Source organism: Panulirus ornatus, chromosome 14, assembly GCF_036320965.1.
Source record: "Panulirus ornatus isolate Po-2019 chromosome 14, ASM3632096v1, whole genome shotgun sequence".
Taxonomy (NCBI): domain Eukaryota; kingdom Metazoa; phylum Arthropoda; class Malacostraca; order Decapoda; family Palinuridae; genus Panulirus; species Panulirus ornatus.
In genome coordinates, this window is record NC_092237.1 from 43,283,373 (window position 1) to 43,307,611 (window position 24,239).

A 24,239-nucleotide genomic window follows, 5' to 3' on the forward strand; every position below is an offset into this window, starting at 1 on the left:
TCATCAAACACATTCAGCAAACCTTCAAAATACTCACTCAGTCTCCTTCTCACATCACTACTACTTATCACCTTCCCATTAGCCCCCTTCACTGATGTTCCCATTTGTTCCCTTGTCTTATGCACTTTCTTTACCTCCTTCCAAAACATCTTTTTAGTCTCCCTAAAATTTAATGATACTCTCTCACCCCAACTCTCATTTGCCCTTTTTTCACCTCTTGCACCTTTCTCTTGACCTCCTGCCTCTTTCTTTTATACATCTCCCAGTTATTTGCATTGTTTCCCTGCAAAAATCGTCCAAATGCCTCTCTCTTCTCTTTCACTAATAATCTTACTTCTTCATCCCACCACTCACTACCCTTTCCAATCTACCCACCTCCCACGCTTCTCATACCACAAGCATCTTTTGCGCAAGCCATCACTGCTTCCCTGTTGGAGGTTTGTATGTTCTATGAAGATGCGCGTTCAAATGCACTTTATTCATATATATATATATATATATATATATATATATATATATATATATATATATATATATATATATATATATATATATATATATACCTGATTTTAACTTCGTTATTACTTTCGATACTATTTGTGGAAAGAGGATGTGTGTAAAGTGCAACGAAGCTCTGTGAAGTAACGTCTAGCAGCCACGTACTCTTAGGCAAAGTCTGGCAGTGACATACTCTGAGGCAACGTCTGGCAGCCACGTACTCTGTGGCAACGTCTGGCAGTGACATACTCTGTGGCAACATCTGGCAGCCACGTATTTTGGGACAGTGTCTGGCAACCGCGTGCTTTGATGCAGCGTCGACAGTCACTCATTCTAAGGCAGCGGTTCGGCACTACGTATTTTTAGGCAGCGTCTGGCAGCCGCGTACTTTGAGGCAGCTTCTGGGAGGTGCGTATTGGTTACCAGACAACGTCTGGCAGACACGTTCATGGAGGTAACGTTTCGCAGTCACGTACTCCGAGGCAGCGTCTGGCACTTGCAACTTTTGGACGCTGGCCACCCTTTGGTGTCCCTTCTTCCTATGGGACACTGCCTAGTCTGTGGAGGGTCGGGCACCACTCACACTGGAGCTGCGTCGGGCACCGCCCACTCTGGAGCTGCGATGGGCACCGCCCACTCTGGAGCTGCAATGGGCACCGCCCACTCTGGAGCTGCAATGGGTACCGCCCACTCTGGAGCAGCTTCGGGTTCCACCCACTCTGGAGCAGCATCGGGCACCGCCCACTCTTGAGTAGCGATGGGGCACCATCCACGTTGAAGCAGCGATGGGGCACCGCCCACTCTGGAATAACTATGGGGAACCGCCCACTCTGGAGTAGCGACGGGGCACCACCCACTCTGGCAGAGTGGGGCACATACAACTCGTGTCTCCTTTTATGGGACGATGTTTGCCCCAGATCTTTAACCTGAACTTTCGACTGGAATTTCAGCCATGTCATGGAACACAAGTGTCAGAAATTGTATAAGTTTGTGTAAGTCATCTCCAAGGCTGACGATATAGGCTAGTATGGATGACATCTGGGGGATGGGAAGCTAGAAAAATCTTAGTTGCTATAGTCGTCGGTCTTGAGCTGGGGAGGGCTGGGGTGCCTCCCCCTGCTTGTGTTTACGATGGAATGCAGAGAGCGAGAGTGGTACACTATCATTTGTACTGTTGCTTCTTAATCTTGTTGTTGCTCAGGTAATTTTGATTTTGTCCAGCTGCCACATATAACTCCATCTTCGAAGTGTCTTCTGCACCACATTTAAAGATCTTGGCAGAAATGATCGGGGAAAATTTGCCAAAGATTTGCCCAAGGTAAGCCGCCAGTGTGACGTCATATCATGGCCGCTGGTGTCTCGTTTTCTACGTGCCTGGCGTACAAGAGAGGATATGTATATAATATTCCTCGTAATGCAAGGTCACTCTGCATACTGCGATACTTGGTCTTATATATTATTTTTCAAATCTAATTTTCAGGATAGAAATCCAATATCCCACACTGTGGTCTTGGTCCCATGTGACGTACAGAAGCCTCACCCCCATTCCTCCATTCCCTTCAGTTTTTCATACTAGTTCAATGTTTTGGTAGATTTGCTTTGCTAGGTACTTGAGGGTCCTTACAAGACATTCCATCGCAGGTGTGGTGGTGACCCGTTTGTAGGAGCAGTTAGGGAGGGAGGGGATCAGGTCTTCCCAGCTTTGTATCGTATCGTACATCAACGATGTAGTTCGATACCGCATCGAGTGTCGCGCCATCTGTACCCTGCCGTGCCTTACGTCTTGTACACCAGCTGTGACTGACTGTGTCATTTTTTGGGTTCCTTGAAATATCACGAGAAGCAGACGAGACTTACTGCTCTGCCGTGTGTGCGGCCTGTACCAGGAATGTGTTCCCCTTGGTTACTGTACGACTCCGGCGTCTTCTCCACCCCTCCAGCCTTAGCCACTCACCGACGCCGCTGCCAGGCAACAGGACGTCAGTCATGCACGTTATTCTTCAGGTCATGCATCCACGCCTCAGCTTGATCCTCCAGATGACCACACACTGGAGGTGGAGGCTGTGGGAAGGTCGTTCATTAAAAAGCGCTTTGGGCAAAATCGTCAGGACGTTTTCCCCCGACTTGGTTATTATACACTGAATGGCAGTTGTAAGTTGAGCAGGGAGTTGTACCGCTGCCTCTTTCAACCTGACTGAAAGCGCGTGCGCGCCTCTGCAGGTGTTTTAAATTTTGTTCACTGGTTTAGTTTGAAAAATATAAACCTAATGTTTTTATCAGTTGTGAACAGTGGACGAGGTTTTAACGATTGAAAAGGTCCAAGTGGTATTGCGCGAGTAAGCGAAGTCTCCACACTCACGCATATAATGGATGATGTTTTGGTAATATAATAGACCCCCCGTGATGTAGCGGTTAGCATTGCTGACCATGATGCACTCACGGGTCGCCCGGGGTCAAGACAGCAATTTTGAATCCTGGCTGCTGCAATCACCCCCGCTGTTCCTCCTCCCCACTCTTTAATACCACACATCTATCTTACTCTATAAGATAAGATAAGATACTTTATTCGTCAAATTGTTATACAAAATGTAATACAAAATGAAATTCGTTTTGGCTTTAGAGCTCCTTAGTAGTTGTAAAAAAAAAAAAAAACATTAAAATATTAACAAGAAATATTGCATAGGTTATTTCATATAAAATGTTACTTTGCTATTGTGTACATGCGATATCAGCTTGTCACCATCCCTATCATGAACCATCACCTACAGTTATCATGAAACTTAAAGCTAGAAGTTATAGTGATGATAGATGATTGAAAAGCAGAATGCTTTTTGGTACAAACGACTTTTTGTATCTGTCAGTGCGCAGCTTGGGCAGAGCTAGCCTTCTACCAGATTTAAGATACGTGTAACAATTATGTAACGGATGCGTTACATCTTTCATCATTCTGTCTACTTGTTTCATTGTACCTTTTTGATACAGTTTATTCAGTGATGTGGTCTCTGCACCTAGTTTTCTTGCTTTCTTAACAATCCTTCCCAACTTCTTTTTATCTTTGCACGTAAGTTTTCCATACCAGGCAGTGATTGAAAAATTTATGACTGATTCTAAAATTGATTTGTAAAATAGTCTGATGACCATTTTATCTACATGTAGGTTATGCAAGATACGTACAAAGTGTAATCTTTGGTTACATTTCCTTGACACCATATCTGTATTAACACTTCCCTTCAACTGGTCATCAATCATAAAGCCCAAATACTTATACTGGTTTACTCTTTCTACGTTTTCTTCCTCAATTGTTAATAGGTCTGGTACGTGTTTATTTTTAGTTCTGAAATCAAATATCATCTCTTTCGTTTTCTTTACATTAAGCTCCAAAAAATTTTGTTTACTCCAGTCAACGAATTTTTTGAGTTAAATAGCCTTCATAATTATTATTTACAATTTTTCCTAAGATAACTGTATCGTCAGCATATTTTATAATAGTACAATCATCAATTTCACTTCTACAATCATCTGTATACAAGGTGAAAAGAGCTGGGGACAATACACAACCTTGGGGGGCTCCTGTGTTGGTGACTATCACATTAGACTTAACATTATTTACATTGGTATATTGGGGTCTCTGGGTTAAAAAGCTAAAAATCCATATTAAGATATTTCTATTTACACCCAATTCTAGCATTTTATTGAGCAAAATATGAGGTTGCATTGTATTAAATGCTGAACTAAAATCAATGTATAGTGCTCTAATTTGTGATTTGGGCTTATCTAAATGCTTATTAATATCATTTGATAGTACAAGTGTTGCATCCTGTACACTCCTATTATTACGATAAGCAAATTGCATAGGGTCTTTTAAATTATTTGTTTTTTCACAGATATAGTTTTCCACAATGCTTTCTAAACATTTCATAATATTAGATGTTAGTACTACAGGTCTGAAGTCTTTGTGATCTTTTGGGTGATTAATTTTTGCAATAGGTTTCACTTCAGATTCTTTCCATTTATAAGGCACCACTCCCTGATCCAGCGAGTCCTGAAATAATGTGGTCAGTACGGGTGTCAATTGTTTTGCACAGCATTTAAGTACCCTTGCAGGTATCCCGTCTGGCCCTGTAGCTTTACCTGCCCGAATATTCTGCAGGGACTTCTGTACGTCTTCTTGCCTAATTATAATTCTTTCATCATTGTTAGATTGAATTTCTGTCATTACCTCATTACACGCATCACTGAAATCATGTCTTTCAAATCTCGCAAAGAACGCGTTCATTTCATTTACATATGTGTTGATATTTTCCGGTTCAGGCACACTTTGTTTCTTCTTGTGCCCGCACAGGGTTTTAAGTCCTTTCCAAGCGTCTTTTACTCTGTTTTAAACAAGCCTTCAACTTTTTCTTTGTATATTCTTTTCGATTCAGTAATTTTTTTATCAATATTACTTTGCAATGTTCTTCTTTCAACATTACTTCCATTTCGCATGAGTCTGTGTTTTTCATTTAGCATAGATGTTAGTTCTTTTTTAATCCATGGTTTATTGTTTGGGTATATCTTTATTGTTTTGGTAGGTACGATCATATCAAAGCAAAAGTGAAAGTATTCATTGAAAATATCTAATGATATCTCTATCATTACTTACTCGATCAAACCACCTCACACACATATTGTCCTCAGACATTTCATTTCCAATACATCCACCCTCCTCCGCACAACCTTGTCTATAGCCCATGCCTTGCATCCATATTATATTGTTAGACTTACTATTCCTTCAAGCATATTCATTTTGGCTCTCAGCGCTTCCATAATCTTCTTCCCCTTACCTACCCTATGGCTCTCTTCCGCTTCCATGGTCCCATTCGCTGCCATGTCTACTCCCAGATATCTAAAACACTTCACTTCCTCCAACTTTCTCCGATCAAATTCACGCCCCAGCTAAACTTTCCCTTAACCCTTAATTGCTCTCAATTTTCTCCTTCCACACACATTTCCAGAGTCAATCACCAACTTTCTCACTGGAATCTGCCACCGGTGCTGTATCATCAGCAAACAACAACTGACTCACTTCCCAGGCCCTCTCATTCTACCACAGATTCCATACTTGCCTTTCTCCATGACTCTCACATTAACTTCCCTCAGCACCACTTCCATAAACATATTGAATAATATAAACACACACCCCTGTCGCAGACCAACCTTCCCGTAGATCCATTCATTCTCCTCTCTTCCTACTCGTACACTTGCCTTACTCCCCTGATAAAAACTTCTCTGCCTCTAGCAGCCTACCTCCTGCACCATATACTCTTTTAAGACCTTCCAAGAGGCATCTCTATCAACCCTGTCATATACTTTCTCCAGATCCATAAATAGCACACACAGATACATCTTTATTCTAAGTATTTCTCAAACATTCAATGAAGCAAACACCTGATCCACACGTCTTATACAACTAGTGAAACCAGACTACTACCCAGTCTGATGCTCTGTACATGCCTTCATCCTCTCAGTCAATACCCTCCTATCCAACTTATCAGAATACTCAGCAAACATATACCTTTGTAGTTTGAACACTCACTTTTACCCCCCTTGCCATTATGAATGGCACTGTATGTGCATTCCTTCTGCCACAACTCCTGCATCAGTAGTGCTGCTCGTTCCATAGCTCTTCTCTTATCATCCCCTGACTCTGCTTCAGGAGTATTGCAACTCCTTCCATAGCTTTTCTCCTCTTATCGTCCCCTGACTCGAGTCCTAAGATCCTAAGACATTTTCAAACCATTCTTCTCCTTTACCCTTGAGCTTTGTTTCACTGAGAACCAAAAGATCGAGGTTTCTTTCCTCGAACATACTGCCTTCTCTCCTTTCTTCTCATCTTGGTTACATCCATACACATTAAGACACCCCAACCTAAGCCATATATATTATCCCTGGAGATAGATGAGAAAGAATAGTTCCCACGTGTTCCCTGCGTGTCGTAGAAGGCGACTAAAAGGGGAGGGAGCTGGGGGCTGGAAGTCCTCCCCTCTCGTTTTTAATTTTCCAAAAGAAAGAACAGAGAAGGGGGCCAAGTGAGGATATTCCCTCTAAGGCTCAATCCTCTGTTCGTAACGCTACCTCGCTAACGCGGGAAATGGCCAGTATGTATAAAAAATAGAAATATATATATATATATATATATATATATATATATATATATATATATATATATATATATATATATATATATATATATATATATATATATTTTATTTTTTCATACTATTCGCCATTTCCCGTATTAGCGAGGTAGCGTTAAGAACAGAGGACTGGGCCTTTGAGGGAATATCAATCGCCTGGCCCCCTTCTCTGTTCCTTCTTTTGGAAAAAAAAAAAATGAGAGGGGAGGATTTCCAGCCCCCCGCTCCCTTCCCTTTTAGTCGCCTTCTACGACACGCAGGGAATACGTGGGAAGTATTCTTAATCCCCTATCCCCAGGGATAATATAGGTATTAAGAATATATGGTGTAGGAGGAAAGTTTTTAGAAGCAGTGAAAAGTTTTTATCGAGGATGTAAGGCATGTGTACGTGTAGGAAGAGAGGAAAGTGATTGGTTCTCAGTGAATGTAGGTTTGCGGCAGGGGTGTGTGATGTCTCCATGGTTGTTTAATTTGTTTATGGATGGGGTTGTTAGGGAGGTAAATGCAAGAGTTTTGGAAAGAGGGGCAAGTATGAAGTCTGTTGGGGATGAGAGAGCTTGGGAAGTGAGTCAGTTGTTGTTCGCTGATGATACAGCGCTGGTGGCTGATTCATGTGAGAAACTGCAGAAGCTGGTGACTGAGTTTGGTAAAGTGTGTGGAAGAAGAAAGTTAAGAGTAAATGTGAATAAGAGCAAGGTTATTAGGTACAGTAGGGTTGAGGGTCAAGTCAATTGGGAGGTGAGTTTGATTGGAGAAAAACTGGAGGAAGTGAAGTGTTTTAGATATCTGGGAGTGGATCTGGCAGCGGATGGAAACATGGAAGCGGAAGTGGATCATAGGGTGGGGGAGGGGGCGAAAATCCTGGGAGCCTTGAAGAATGTGTGGAAGTCGAGAACATTATCTCGAAAAGCAAAAATGGGTATGTTTGAAGGAATAGTGGTTCCAACAATGTTGTATGGTTGCGAGGCGTGGGCTATGGATAGAGTTGTGCGCAGGAGGATGGATGTGCTGGAAATGAGATGTTTGAGGACAATGTGTGGTGTGAGGTGGTTTGATCGAGTGAGTAACGTAAGGGTAAGAGAGATGTGTGGAAATAAAAAGAGCGTGGTTGAGAGAGCAGAAGAGGGTGTTTTGAAGTGGTTTGGGCACATGGAGAGAATGAGTGAGGAAAGATTGACCAAGAGGATATATGTGTCGGAGGTGGAGGGAACGAGGAGAAGAGGGAGACCAAATTGGAGGTGGAAAGATGGAGTGAAAAAGATTTTGTGTGATCGGGGCCTGAACATGCAGGAGGGTGAAAGGAGGGCAAGGAATAGAGTGAATTGGAGCGATGTGGTATACCGGGGTTGACGTGCTGTCAGTGGATTGAATCAAGGCATGTGAAGCGTCTGGGGTAAACCATGGAAAGCTGTGTAGGTATGTATATTTGCGTGTGTGGACGTATGTATATACATGTGTATGGGGGGGGGGCATTTCTTTCGTCTGTTTCCTTGCGCTACCTCGCAAACGCGGGAGACAGCGACAAAGTATAATAAAAAAAAAAAAAATATATATATATATATATATATATATATATTCTTTCTTTCTTTCAAACTATTCGCCATTTCCCGCATTAGCGAGGTAGCGTTAAGAACAGAGGACTGGGCCTTTGAGGGAATACCCTCACCTGGCCCAATTCTCTGTTCCTTCTTTTGGAAAATTAAAAAAAAAACGAGAGGGGAGGATTTCCAGCCCCCCGCTCCCTCCCCTTTTAGTCGCCTTCTACGACACGCAGGGAATACGTGGGAAGTACTCTTAATCCCCTATCCCCAGGGACAATATATATATATATATATATATATATATATATATATATATATATATATATATATATGTGTGTGTGTGTGTGTGTGTGTGTGTGAGAAATACTTAGAAAAGCAAATGGATTTGTATGTAGCATTTATGGATCTGGAGAAGGCATATGATAGAGTTCATAGAGATGCTCTGTGGAAGGTATTAAGAATATATGGTGTGGGAGGCAAGTTGTTAGAAGCAGTGAAAAGTTTTTATCGAGGATGTAAGGCATGTGTACGTGTAGGAAGAGAGGAAAGTGACTGGTTCTCAGTGAATGTAGGTTTGCGGCAGGGGTGTGTGATGTCTCCATGGTTATTTAATTTGTTTATGGATGGGGTTGTTAGGGAGGTGAATGCAAGAGTTTTGGAAAGAGGGGCAAGTATGAAGTCTGTTGGGGATGAGAGAGCTTGGGAAGTGAGTCAGTTGTTGTTCGCTGATGATACAGCGCTGGTGGCAGATTCATGTGAGAAACTGCAGAAGCTGGTGACTGAGTTTGCTAAAGTGTGTGAAAGAAGAAAGAGTAAATGTGAATAAGAGCAAGGTTATTAGGTACAGTAGGGTTGAGGGTCAAGTCAATTGGGAGGTAAGTTTGAATGGAGAAAAACTGGAGGAAGTAAAGTGTTATAGATATCTGGGAGTGGATCTGGCAGCGGATGGAACCATGAAAGCGGAAGTGGATCATAGGGTGGGGGAGGGGGCGAAAATTCTGGGAGCCTTGAAGAATGTGTGGAAGTCGAGGACATTATCTCGGAAAGCAAAAATGGGTATGTTTGAAGGAATAGTGGTTCCAACAATGATGTATGGCTGCGAAGCGTGGGCTATGGATAGAGTTGTGCGCAGGAGGATGGATGTGCTGGAAATGAGATGTTTGAGGACAATGTGTAGTGTGAGGTATTTTGATCGAGTAAGTAACGTAAGGGTAAGAGAGATGTGTGGAAATTAAAGGAGCGTGGTTGAGAGAGCAGAGGAGGGTGTTTTGAAATGGTTTGGGCACATGGAGAGAATGAGCGAGGAAAGATTGACCAAGAGGATATATGTGTCGGAGGTGGAGGGAACGAGGAGAAGTGGGAGACCAAATTGGAGGTGGAAAGATGGAGTGAAAAAGATTTTGTGTGATCGGGGCCTGAACATGCAGGAGGGTGAAAGGAGGGCAAGGAATAGAGTGAATTGGATCGATGTGGTATACCGGGGTTGACGTGCTGTCAGTGGATTGAATCAAGGCATGTGAAGCGTCTGGGGTAAACCATGGAAAGCTGTGTAGGTATGTATATTTGCGTGTGTGGACGTATGTATATACATGTGTATGGGGGTGGGTTGGGCCATTTCTTTCGTCTGTTTCCTTGCGCTACCTCGCAAACGCGGGAGACAGCGGCAAAAAAAAAAAAAAAAAAATATATATATATATATATATATATATATATATATATATATATATATATATATATATATATATGCATTACACTTAACAGCTAGAGACGAGTGTAAACGAATGTGGCGTTATTTGTGTTTTCCTGGCGCTACCTCGCTGAAGCAGGGGATAGCGATGCAGTTTTTCCTGCGGGGTGGGGTAACGCCAGGAATGGATGAAGACAAGCAAGTATATGTACATGTGTATGTATATGTTGATATGTATATGTATGTATATGTGTGTATGGGGCGTTCATTTATCTATCAATCTATATATATATATATATATATATATATATATATATATATATATATATATATATATATATATATATATTATACATGACAGCTAGAGACTGGGTGTGAACGAATGTGGCTTTTGTTGTATTTTCCAAGCGCTACCTCGCGCACATGCGGGAGGGAGGGGGTTGTTATTTCATGTGTGGCGAGGTGGCGACGGGAATGAATAAAGGCAGACAGTATGAATTATGTTCATGTGTATATATGCATTTCCAGTACTTTGGACAATGATGTTCAGTGTCAGTGACGTGTAGTGGTCAGTGTCAGTGTTGTGGTCAGTGTCCGTGTAGTGGTCAGTGTCAGTGTTGTGGTCAGTGTCCGTGTAGTGGTCAGTGTCAGTGTTGTGGACATTGTCAATGTTGAGGGCAGTATCATTGTTGTGGTCTGTATGTGTATATATATATGTATACGTTGAAATGTATAGGTACGTATATTTGCGTGTGTGGACGTGTATGTATATACATGTGTATGTGGGTGGGTTGAGCCATTCTTTCGTCTGTTTCCTTGCGCTACCTCGCTAACGCGGGAGACAGCGAGAAAACAAAATAAATAAATAAATGAATATATATATATATATATATATATATATATATATATATATGTGTGTGTGTGTGTGTGTGTTTGTGTCTGTGTGTCTGTGTATGAGTGGACGGGCCATTCTGCGTCTGTTTCCTGGCGCTACCTCGCTGAGGCGGGGAACAGCGATTGTGTGATGATGATGATATGTATATGTGAGAAAGAAAGAGAGAGAGAGAGAGAGTGAGATGGCCTCGATGAAGGTAGTCATTTACCTTTGCATTCTTAGCTGACAAAAAGAAAAAAAGAATATATATATATATATATATATATATATATATATATATATATTGGGAGGTGTTTGAATGGAGAAAAACTGGAGGAAGTGAAGTGTTTTAGATATCTGGGAGTGGATCTGTCAGCGGATGGAACCATGGAAGCGGAAGTGGATCATAGGGTGGGGGAGGGGGCGAAAATTTTGGGAGCCTTGAAAAATGTGTGGAAGTCGAGAACATTATCTTGGAAAGCAAAAATGGGTATGTTTGAAGGAATAGTGGTTCCAACAATGTTGTATGGTTGCGAGGCGTGGGCTATGGATAGAGTTGTGCGCAGGAGGATGGATGTGCTGGAAATGAGATGTTTGAGGACAATGTGTGGTGTGAGGTGGTTTGATCGAGTAAGTAACGTAAGGGTAAGAGAGATGTGTGGAAATAAAAAGAGCGTGGTTGAGAGAGCAGAAGAGGGTGTTTTGAAATGGTTTGGGCACATGGAGAGAATGAGTGAGGAAAGATTGACCAAGAGGATATATGTGTCGGAGGTGGAGGGAACGAGGAGAAGAGGGAGACCAAATTGGAGGTGGAAAGATGGAGTGAAAAAGATTTTGTGTGATCGGGGCCTGAACATGCAGGAGGGTGAAAGGAGGGCAAGGAATAGAGTGAATTGGAGCGATGTGGTATACAGGGGTTGACGTGCTGTCAGTGGATTGAATCAAGGCATGTGAAGCGTCTGGGGTAAACCATGGAAAGCTGTGTAGGTATGTATATTTGCGTGTGTGGACGTGTGTATGTACATGTGTATGGGGGGGGGGGTTGGGCCATTTCTTTCGTCTGTTTCCTTGCGCTACCTCGCAAACGCGGGAGACAGCGACAAAGTATAAAAAAAAAAAAAAAAAAAAATATATATATATATATATATATATATATATATATATATATATATATATATATATATATATATTCTGTCCCTGGGGATAGGGGATTAAGAATTACTTCCCATGTATTCCCTGCGTGTCGTAGAAGGCGACTAAAAGGGGAGGGAGCGGGGGGCTGGAAATCCTTCCCTCCCGTTTCTTTTTTTTCATTTTCCAAAAGAAGGAACAGAGGGGGCCAGGTGAGGATATTCCAAAAAAGGCCTAGTCCTCAATTCTTAACGCTACCTCGCTAACGCGGGAAATGGCGAATAGTTTGAAAGAAAGATATATATATATATATATATATATATATATATATATATATATATATATATATATATATATATATATATATATATATGAAAGAGCCAATCTCTTGTACAATTGTTTTTCCAAGTCACAAAGTTCCACCTTGAATATTTTAGGCGAAACTAAAGGGCTTTTCTTAGAACATACATAACTGCTCATAACTTGGCTAATGGTTGACATTGTATTGATCATTATGCAGGAGAGATTGCTTGTTCCTCAGACGTAGGTCGTGATGATGATGTCTTCCCCGAGGGCTGTTGTACGAGGTTACGAGGTGGCTGCAGGAGGCGTATTTGGTGCGCTATGGTTGGCCCGTGACCTGGTGTGCGCCCCCGCCACCCTGCAACACTGACACACAACAGTAACACGCGCAGACATATTGACATTATCGCGGACGTTCTTGTTGATGATGAATGCCCAAGTTCCGTGTTGATGAATGAGAGGGTTGTGGAGGCACGAGGACCATCCTAGTGCATCACTGGCGCTGATGTAGGTGGTGTAGGCTCAGGCAGGCTGGTGAGGTATGGGTAGCAGGGTTCACGTGGCGCTCATGTATGTTGGAGGCGAATAGGGTAAGAGTTGTGTGGGATGTTGGGTCTCGTGGAGGAGGTTCTACGGATGGGAGGAAGCGTTGACGAAGCCTTGACATAATGGGCATTTGCTTGATGCTGTCAAAGTGTTAGGTTTGTATTTCCAGATAAACTGGTTCTGACGACAAATGATATCCCACGTCAGCCTGCCGATGAGAGGGTGGCAGTGGTCAGAGTCGTTAAGATGGAGCACCACAGACTTCGGATGGGATAACTATAACTCAGTAGACACACCGGGGGTCGCTCCCAGACCTCGACTTGTCCTAGTGTCGGAGAGGCAGCGGATTGGCTACTTCGACGCCCGGGGATATATTAGGGATGATGTTTTGGCCACGCCATCCGTGTGAATGAGGTGGGCGTGATCGTCAAGTCCATTTCTGAAACAATACAGGATTGTTCTCAGGTGAGAGACCAGAGGTGCTGGACCTCACCTCGTGCAGATCGAAGCTCCACCTGCCTATCCATGACCTGAGACCTCATGAGGTCACAGTAGGTCCTTGTTACAGCGACCCAGGGAGTCCCATATGGGGGTGCGATGTCGGCATTGAACGGTGGAGGTGTGTTAGCGTCACAAGCAGGGATGGTAGATGCATCTTTGTCTCAGTATTGTGACAGTTTGTGGCGTCCTGGCTGGCTGGGTAGAGCGGTGGTGACGTCGTGTGGCAGACAGTACTACCTTGGCCATTCTGCTCGCCGCGAGGAAGGCCCTCATCACCAGCCCACCACACGTCTACATCACTTCCCGTCGAGTCGCCTCATCTCACAGGACGTCAGTGCACCTCGCCACATAGTAATGCGCCTTCATCAACACACTGCAGACGACATTGCCCCGAGCCAAGCCTTGTGTAGCCGGCCACCCCAGTTCGGTTCCAGACCCTGGAACTCGCCATGGTGTTTTTCTTTCTTTCGACCCTCGAGCTCTCCCAACAGTTTTCTCCCAAATTCTTGAACTCGAGCTACAAACCCGTCCATGCAGGTACCCCGTCCAGCCAAGTTTGTGGGAGAAGATAACTTCACGGTGAGCCACGTGGGTCTGGACGTCTCGTGACTTGAGCAGGTTGTCCACACCGGCCACACACAAGCAACTGCCAAGTTGAGGATTGTGCTGTACGTAGGTACGGGGGACGCACGTCGAATGATCCCCGTCTGTTAACCTTGCATGTGTCAACCATGTGTTTACTACTGCACACACACACACACACACACACACACACACACACACACACACACACACACACCACACATCACTCACACCACACACACACACCCACCACACACACACACACACACACACACACATCACTCACACCACACACACACACCCACCACACACACACACACACACCCCACACGAGCCTATGCTACCTTCGAGGGGAGGATGAAATCCTGGGTTGGGTGTTGAACAGCTGCCGCTTCCAGGAATCGAACCCCCGCGCGGGCCAGTCCTGATTCACCTTCAAGTAACGCTCATTGCTACTCCAGGGAAGGCCCGTTTGTTTGTGTGTGTGTGGGGGGGGGGGGAGGTCACGTACTTCCGTCACTCAGGTTGGGAATGTACACTTGTGCTGGCCTGAGGGAGGAGTGGTGCTCCCCCAGCAGGTGGTAGGATGGGTCCTGATGGGCCTGAGGGAGGAGTGGTGGTCCTTCTTCACCACATGGCTGGGAACGCTGGCAAGTTGCGTTCAGTTTCACACATCATGTTCCCGGGGGCCTCTAGGGGTCGACCATCCACGGGGTGGATGGTCAGCTGGCAGGCAGCACATAACTGCTCTCATCAGGTCATCTCCCGAGCCTAACAACCTCGTTAAACCGTGTATTGATGTAATCAATAATGTTCATCATTTGATGTATTTGATCTTAAACCTGGACCCCCGTGGTGGTATGGTGGTGAGCGTTCCTGACCATGACGCATTCACGGGCCGGCCAGGAACGAGCGCATAGGTTCGAATCCTGGTTATGGCAGTCGGTCCACAGTCAACGCAGCTGTTCATCCACCCGTAGGAGTTGGTTGATGAAATGAGTACCTGGCTCAAGAGAGGAAAGTGATTGGTTCTCAGTGAATGTAGGTTTGCGGCAGGGGTGTGTGATGTCTCCATGGTTGTTTAATTTGTTTATGGATGGGGTTGTTAGGGAGGTAAATGCAAGAGTTTTGGAAAGAGGGGCAAGTATGAAGTCTGTTGGGGATGAGAGAGCTTGGGAAGTGAGTCAGTTGTTGTTCGCTGATGATACAGCGCTGGTGGCTGATTCATGTGAGAAACTGCAGAAGCTGGTGACTGAGTTTGGAAAAGTGTGTGGAAGAAGAAAGTTAAGAGTAAATGTGAATAAGAGCAAGGTTATTAGGTACAGTAGAGTTGAGGGTCAAGTCAATTGGGAGGTGAGTTTGAATGGAGAAAAACTGGAGGAAGTGAAGTGTTTTAGATATCTGGGAGTGGATCTGGCAGCGGATGGAACCATGGAAGCGGAAGTGGATCATAGGGTGGGGGAGGGGGCGAAAATCCTGGGAGCCTTGAAGAATGTGTGGAAGTCGAGAACATTATCTCGGAAAGCAAAAATGGGTATGTTTGAAGGAATAGTGGTTCCAACAATGTTGTATGGTTGCGAGGCGTGGGCTATGGATAGAGTTGTGCGCAGGAGGATGGATGTGCTGGAAATGAGATGTTTGAGGACAATGTGTGGTGTGAGGTGGTTTGATCGAGTGAGTAACGTAAGGGTAAGAGAGATGTGTGGAAATAAAAAGAGCGTGGTTGAGAGAGCAGAAGAGGGTGTTTTGAAGTGGTTTGGGCACATGGAGAGGATGAGTGAGGAAAGATTGACCAAGAGGATATATGTGTCGGAGGTGGAGGGAACAAGGAGAAGAGGGAGACCTAATTGGAGGTGGAAAGATGGAGTGAAAAAGATTTTGTGTGATCGGGGCCTGAGCATGCAGGAGGGTGAAAGGAGGGCAAGGAATAGAGTGAATTGGATCGATGTGGTATACCGGGGTTGACGTGCTGTCAGTGGATTGAATCAAGGCATGTGAAGCGTCTGGGGTAAACCATGGAAAGCTGTGTAGGTATGTATATTTGCGTGTGTGGACGTATGTATATACATGTGTATGGGGGGGGGTTGGGCCATTTCTTTCGTCTGTTTCCTTGCGCTACCTTGCAAACGCGGGAGACAGCGACAAAGTATAATAAAAAAAAAAAAAATATATATATATATATATATATATATATATATATATATATATATATATATATATATATATATATATATATATATTGTAGGCTTGCGTTTAACGCCTAATATGTACCCATTTCTTCCATACAACACACCGTATCATCATATCGCATCGTCTTTGTAACATATTTCGTTTTCCCATCCTTTATTATAGCCTTAATGTAGCCACGATAATCTCCTTACGTCTGTCTTTTCCAGATGGATGATATCCAACACACACATATGTACGTCATCATCATCAATATAATATCGTTCCATCTACAATCCCGCTATCACCCTTGATATCTTCCATCTACAATCCCGCTATCACCCTTGATATATTATTGATGTTATTATTTGATCATCTGTAATGTCTAGGCACGTGGGGAAACAATCTCCTTCCCTTGCATATATTATTTGCCATAGTATCTGCCAGGTCAGGTCATGAAGTAATAAAGCTGTGGTTCCTCCCCAGGTCAGGTGGTGGAGCCCTCCCCAGGTCAGGTCATGAAGAACTAACCCTGTGGTTCCTCCCCAGGTCAGGTGGTGGAGCCCTCCCCAGGTCAGGTCGTGAAAAACTAACCCTGTAGTTCCTCCCCAGGTCAGGTGGTGGAGCCCTCCCCAGGTTAAGTCGTGAAGTAGTAACCGTGTGGTTCCTCCCCAGGTCAGGTCGTGTCCTCGGAGATCCTGCAGGCCTCGGAGGCCGGCTGCCCCATCGAGATGCACAGGATTGACATCGAGAAGTGCGACGAGATGTATGACCAGCAGTGCACCGGCGACAAGTTCATGCCCTTCCAGCGGGCCGGCTACGACTACTCCACCGGCCAGAGCCCCAACAGCCCCAGGGAACAGGTACGACCGGGGGGCGGGGTCTCAGGGACAGGGTCTCCAGGGTCAAGGGAAGGTATGCTCAGGGCCAGTGTGCCAGTGGTGGACCAACGGGAGATGGTGAGGGCTGGGTTAGAGGAGTTCACTGTCAGTGTTGAGGTCAGTGTCATTGTTGTGGTCAGCGTCAGTGTTGTGGTCAGTGTCAGTGTTGTGGTCAGCGTCAGTGTTTTGGTCAGCGTCATTGTTGTTGTCAGCGTCAGTGTTGTGGTCAGCGTCAGTGTTGTGGTCAGCGTCAGTGTTGTGGTCAGCGTCAGTGTTTTGGTCAGCGTCATTGTTGTTGTCAGCGTCAGTGTTGTGGTCATTGTCAGTATTGAGGTCAGCGTCAGTGTTGTGGTGAATGTCAGTGTTGTGATCATTGTTAATGTTAAGGTCAGCGTCAGTGTTGTGGTCAGCGTTTATTGTTGTGGTCATTGTCAGTATTGAGGTCAGCGTCAGTGTTGTGGTGAATGTCAGTGTTGTGGTCATTGTTAATGTTAAGGTCAGCGTCAGTGTTGTGGTCAGCGTTTATTGTTGTGGTCATTGTCAGTATTGAGGTCAGCGTCAGTGTTGTGGTGAATGTCAGTGTTGTGGTCATTGTTAATGTTAAGGTCAGCGTCAGTGTTGTGGTCAGCGTTTATTGTTGTGGTCAGCGTCAGTGTTTTGGTCAGCGTCAGTGTTGTGGTCATTGTTAATGTTAAGGCCATTATCAGTGTTATGGTCAGCGTCATTGTTGTGGTCAGCGTCAGTGTTGTGGTCATCGTTAATGTTAAGGGCATTATCAATGTTGTGGTCAGTGTCAGTGTTGTGGTCAGCGTCAGTGTTGTGGTCAGCGTCAGTGTTGAAGTCAGTGTCAGTGTTGAGGTCAGTGTTTGGTCATTGTTAATATTGTGGTCAGTGTCATTGTTGTGGTCAGCGTCAGTGTTGAGGTCAGTGTCACTGTTGAGGTCAGTGTCACTGTTGAGGTCAGTGTCAGTGTTGTGGTCAGTGTCATTGTTGTGGTCAGCGTCAGTGTTGAGGTCAGTGTCACTGTTGAGGTCAGTGTCAGTGTTGTGGTCAGTGTCATTGTTGTGGTCAGCGTCAGTGTTGAGGTCAGTGTCACTGTTGAAGTCAGTGTCGCTGTTGTGGTCAGCGTCATTGTTGTGGTCAGAGTCAGTGTTGTGGTCAGTGTTGTGATCAGTGTCAGTGTTGAGGTCAGTGTCAGTGTTGTGGTCAGTGTTAGTGTTGTGGTCATTTTTAGTATTGTGGTCAGTGTTGTGGTCAGTGTCAGTGTTGAGGCCAGTGTCAGTGTTAAGGTCAGTTTCAGTGTTGTGATCAGTGTCAGTGTTGTGGCCATTGATAATGTTAAGGACATTGTCAGTGTTGTGGTCAGTGTCGGTGTTGTGATCATTGTTAATGTTGAGGTCAGTGTCAGTGTTGTGGTCAATCAGTGTTGTGGTCAGCGTCAGTGTTGTGGCCAGCGTCAGTGTTATGGTCAGCGTCAGTGTGATGGTCAGCACTAGTGCCGTAAGTCCCGGTAGTATGGATAGTGTCAGTGTCTTGGTCATTGTCAGTGTCATGGCTCCCACCGACCACGTCAGCCACAGATCCCCCAGCAGGAGCCTCTCTCTCTCTCTCTCTCTCTCTCTCTCTCTCTCTCTCTCTCTCTCTCTCTCTCTCTCTCTCCGAGACTGAGCCAGTGGTGTCATGGCCCAGGCCATGTTCAGCCCCCCAGAGAGTGCTGACGAAGGCCTGACGCCGTCCGTGCTGACTACCCCTTGGGACTTAACACCTGGACCAGACAGGTCATGAGGAGGTTAGGTCTTGGAGAAGTGAACACAGAGGGAAGCAACAGGTCCCTTCTTTTAGTTTACCTGCCACACTGCCTCATTAATATGCATCTCCGTCCGTGGATGGTGTCCTCCATTACTGATATATCGCTTTCATTATCTCGAGCACTTAAATGAAGTTGGACTCCGCGTAATACCTGCTGGTGATGTGCGGGCGATGGTGCCTCCTGCAGCAGCAACTTTCCAGTCTCCTTCCTCGGAGGTGGTCGGTACAGAGGGCGCCTCCGCCTCGGTGATCCCAGGTGTAGCCTCACCTTGATCCAGTACCTCATCCTCCCCAGTGTTGTCCAGAGTGATGCTCCACTGAAACCACCTGCCACTGTCCGTCTCTCTTACACACCCCACAACCTGCCACTGTCTCCCTTACACACCCCACAGCCTGCTACTGTCTCCCTTACACACCCCACAGCCTGCTACTGTCTCCCTTACACACCCCACAACCTGTCACTGTCTCCCATACTGTCATGGTACATCCCATAGTCTTCATCCAGTATTACCTGTTTGCTCCAAAATTGAGAGAGAGAGAGAGAGAGAGAGAGAGAGAGAGAGAGAGAGAGAGAGAGAGAGAGAGAGATGCTCTGCTATGTTGGAACTTTAACTTGTGTGGCGGGCAATGGTGCAGGAGGGGCAGTGTCTGATGTATGAGTGTCATGGGGGTGGGGGAGGGGAGTCGTGGGGGTCGTAGTGCGGCTAGAGAGAGTAGCCTTACGTGAGGGTCGTGAGGGGTCGTGGTGCTGCTGGAGGGAGTACACTTACGCGAGGGTCGTGAGGGGTCGTGGTGCTGCTGGAGGGAGTACACTTACGTGAGGGTCGTGAGAGGTCGTGGTCCTCAAGATGGACAACACATTGTTCATCTCGGGCATGATGAATCTGGAGGTGTGTGTGTGTGTGTGTGTGTGTGTGTGTGTGTGTGTGTGTGTGTGTGTGTGTGTGTGTGTGTGTGTGTGTGGTCGTCACCCCTACCTCCACCACCCACACCAGCAACCCTGCCACCTACAACTAGAACATGAGCGCAGTCGCCTTCACTAGCTCCCACACCATCAACACAGCCATCACCAACACCCACACACACCAACACCACAAGCACCTGCTCCACCAGCTCCCACACCATCAACACAGCCGTCACCAACACCACAAGCACCTGCTCCACCAGCTCCAACACCATCAACACAGCCATCACCAACACTAGCGCCAGGACCACCAAACCACAAGCACCAGATTCTAGACAGTCATCACCAACAGCAGCAGTAGCACCGTTAGTAGCAGTAGCACCGTCAGTATCAGCAGTAGTAGCAGTAGCACCGTCAGTAGCAGCAGCAGTAGCACCATCAGTAACAGTAGCACCGTCAGTAACAGTAGCACCGTCAGTAACAGCACCAGTAGCACCGTCAGTATCAGCAGCAGTAGCACCGTCAGTAACAGTAGCAGTAGCACCATCAGTAACAGTAGCACCGTCAGTAACAGTAGCAGTAGCACCGTCAGTAACAGTAGCAGTAGCACCATCAGTAACAGTAGCACCGTCAGTAACAGTAGCAGTAGCACCGTCAGTAACAGCAGCAGTAGCACCGTCAGTAACAGTAGCAGTAGCACCATCAGTAACAGTAGCACCGTCAGTAACAGTAGCAGTAGCACCGTCAGTAACAGCAGCAGTAGCACCGTCAGTAACAGTAGCACCGTCAGTAGCAGTAGCACCGTCAGTAGTAGCAGCAGTATCAGCGTCAGTAGCAGTAGCACCGTCAGTAGCAGTAGCAGCAGCAGTAACACTGTCAGCAGTAGCACCGTCAGTAGCAGTAGCACCGTCAGCAGCAGTAGCACCGTCAGCAGCAGTAGCAGCAGCAGTAGCACTGTCAGCAGTAGCACCGTCAGTAGCAGCAGCTGCAGTAGCAACGTCAGTAGCAGTAGCACCGTCAGTAACAGTAGCAACGTCAGTAGCAGTAGCGCCGTCAGTAACAGCAGCTGCAGTAGCACCGTCAGTAGCAGCAGCTGCAGTAGCACCGTCAGTAGCAGCAACACAGGTCGCAGGGCAGGTGGCTAAGGCTTTCACCCGCCAGCTGGCCCACATAACGCTGTTGACGTAGGTGTGCCGACCAGGTGAGGTAGGGGCTCTGGGGTGTGACGGAGACTCCCCCGCACACTGGGGGCGTGTGGGGATATTCCTCCACATCCTGGGGGCTCTCAGGAGGGGTTAACCAGTACGACCTTGTGAATATCAGGGGTCGTATTTGATAAACCCCGGGTAAATGTAATGCACGACACCCCAGCAGCCAGGGGGAAAGGGGCCTGCACGGTCCCCTCTCCTTACGCCGGGCCGAACTGATGGATCGTGGGGGGGGGAACAGTATCAGTCATGTCTTACGAAAGTATATTGAACTTAATGGATGGTGGAGGGTGTGGCGGAATCCTTGACCTATCCTTGGTCAGGTTCTGCTATGTCTGGGGTGTTCGTATGTACGTGTTGTTGTATTTTCATTTTGTTGAACCTGAAATTATATTGCGAGGCCGATTGAGAATTCGATACGAGGATCACTGAAGAAAATATCTTGCAATAAAGCCATGAGGTCAGACAGGGCGTTGGTAGAAACCAGGTTACGATAGAGACCCCAGCCAGTGGTGGATGGTGTGGTGGTAGAGACCCCATCAGAGGTGGATGGTGTGGTGCTAGAGACCCCATCAGAGGTGGATGGTGTGGTGCTAGAGACCCCATCAGAGGTGGATGGTGTGGTGCTAGAGACCCCATCAGAGGTGGATGGTGTGGTGCTAGAGACCCCATCAGAGGTGGATGGTGTAAAACATGGATGTTATACAAGTAGTGGCGTTGAGCCGTTTGACCAGTGTGTCGGTGTGTGTGTTGTAAGGCCAGTCAGTGTGTACAGATGCCATGTGTAAATCTAACTCTCTTTTACCAGCCAGCGGTCGTCGTGAACCACTACATGTCAGTACATAAATCTGTTTGAACTCCATCAGAGAGAGAGAGTCGATGTAACCACATAGTGAATGAGGATATCAGTATCATACAAGATCACAGTGGCTTCAGACCAAGTGACATATCGCGTCGTGGAACCAGTGGTGTTCGAACGCTGGTCCTCAAGGTTGAGACCTGAGGAATACCAGAAGTGGACATAGGTGGTCGGCTGTTATGGCTATAATGCTGTGTTATGAAACCAGCAAAATGTCTACCGTCTCCTCCTGTCTTGGGTCAAGGATGCAGACGTGAAGTTTAAGATGCGCTCCGCAGCTTGTGCCCTCCGCCAGGAGGGAGCGTTCAGACCCACATTGTAACGTTGTAATCAATGTTTGACGAAGATTAGTGCCAGAACCGTCACACTTGATTATGCTGGTGATATTCTTGTACAACCCAGAACCAGTCGTGGCCTCGCACCATTCTTAAATACACACACACACACACACACACACACACATAGAGCTTGGGGTAGCCTTGGCCTTGTTATTTCTGCAGAGGGGAACAAGGTTTTCAGTGGACGAACAGAGTTAAGAACTGGTGGTAGACCTGGTGACTCTCTTGTTTAGTGTCATGACTGTGAGTCCATTGTACCTGAGCTGCTGTGCAGGACCAAGATCTTCATTGCACTGTACAGTTAGATCTGAAGTTATGGGAGGGTACTACCCTACTTCTGGTGCTCATGTTGGAAGGGCTGAAGTGATGTGCTTTGTGAGCATGAAGCCTCTGGTAGATTATCATGCACCAGCTTTGGTCCAACACACACACACACACACACACACACACACACACACACACACACACACACACCTTAAGAATAAAGTGATATTGATAGACCCAAGAGCACTAGGCCATGCCATTCACGCGAGCATTAAAATGCTGAGGGTCTTGTGAAAATGGGCTTTTATGAATATCTATACCATAAAGATTGGGACACTTGTGGGCTCACGTGATGTCTGTGGCTTGTGTCCACAATAGACATCATTGTAATCAAGTACACATCATACCTCAGACACGATACTTGACTGACATCTTGGTAAGAGTGAAGGTTATGTCGGTGATCCAAATAACGTCAGGATAGATTTACTAAAGCACATACACCATGATGCAAGTGACTCTTATTCAGTGGATCCAAATAACACTCACTCGCATGACATTGTTTATAAGAGTACATCATATGTGCCAAATTAGAAACCTATATCACTTTCCGCCTACCTAACGGATAACTGTGTGGGCGTTGGCACCTCTAAGGGTGGGCCGTTTTGATAACTTTTTTGTCTTTACACCTCGAGGCTTTGAAACTCTCAACCCTCTCTTGTCTTTCTGGACCACTATTATCCGGCACTTTTTAAAAAACAGGCATTTTACTTCCTCCAAAATTCGTAAATACTTTTCTTTGTATGTTATCTCTTTCATTAACCTCTCCAAATTTTAATTAAGGCTTGGCCTTGATGTGGAATTTCGTTCGTGGTTGGAGCCTCCAACGTAAAAAAAAAGATGCTTCTGTACGGACGAAAAACAACGCAAGATAACTACACTTGTAGCCTCTCTCGACTCTGCCTGCCACTGGGAGGACTGTAAGTGTAACTACCAATGCAGCATAATCTAATGATGATAGATTATAGTACAAGGTTAAAATTGATAGATTATAGTACAAGGTTAAGTTGAATAATTGGTCATTTATCTTTGAATTTTTCGCTCGTAGAAACCGCAATCACAGTCTAATCATTAGTTCTCCTTCATCGCAACCTGCTTGACTCTTAAGACCAGTTACCGATATGCCAGCGTTACTGGTACAGGGATTCGAGTGAGGCTATTGAGGATCCCCTCTCATGCACACCTCTTAAGAGTACTATACAGGTGATGCTTCACACACATTCGCGCTATCTGCAGAGGCTACTGAACACCATGTTGTGTTGGGAAACAGGAGCTTTGAAGGTGCAGTCAGTAAAGATTGGAGGTATTCTAAGTAGATACACGACTTCACAGAGGAAAGACCAGATCTATTTTCCATCACGTGTGTTGAGTCAAACATGTATATAGAGAATGCAATAAGATCAAGTAAATGTGTGTGTTCTTACTGCCAGACTAAAGCTAGGTCATCATAAGTCCTGTTGGTGTTTTGGTAATGTTGATCGTAAAGTTATGGGGTTAGAGTTATGGACGTACACTTGAACGCTTGTGTCTTACTTAGTTCTGGGCAAAATAATCTTTTTACAGATTGGTGTAAAACTGACCCACCTACAGGAGATGGCACGGCTCCATACTGTGATGATACCTTAAATGTTTTGGAGTGTATCGACAACCCGCTGGGACAGAGCATATCCGGCCATGACACCTATTCCTTCTGTATTTCCTTCCGCTTCACCTGTGCTTGTAGTTATCGCTCGGTTATTCTTCTTGGTCAGTCATGCTTGCAGTAAAGGAGTGTGTGTGGTGCTGTTTGAACCTTTTGAACGAATATATGTTTCTGGTACTTAGTCAAAAGCGCTTCCTATAGCTTCCCAATTCTTTTCCCACCCGATTATTTTGTCCCTAGCTGACAAAACCTCTCATTTTGGCATCTTTTTG

General features: G+C 45.6%; 1 protein-coding gene across 2 annotated transcripts in view; it reads left to right on the plus strand.

Moving 5' to 3' along the window:
- The window catches only part of Duox (dual oxidase), a 489,286-nt gene that overhangs the window by 295,930 nt on the left and 169,117 nt on the right, over positions 1-24,239 (plus strand). For both annotated transcript variants that reach the window (XM_071669735.1, XM_071669734.1), the window contains exon 4: positions 16,681-16,868. In XM_071669735.1, coding sequence (XP_071525836.1) covers positions 16,681-16,868 — 188 coding nt within the window. The remainder of the gene's footprint in view (positions 1-16,680; positions 16,869-24,239) is intronic.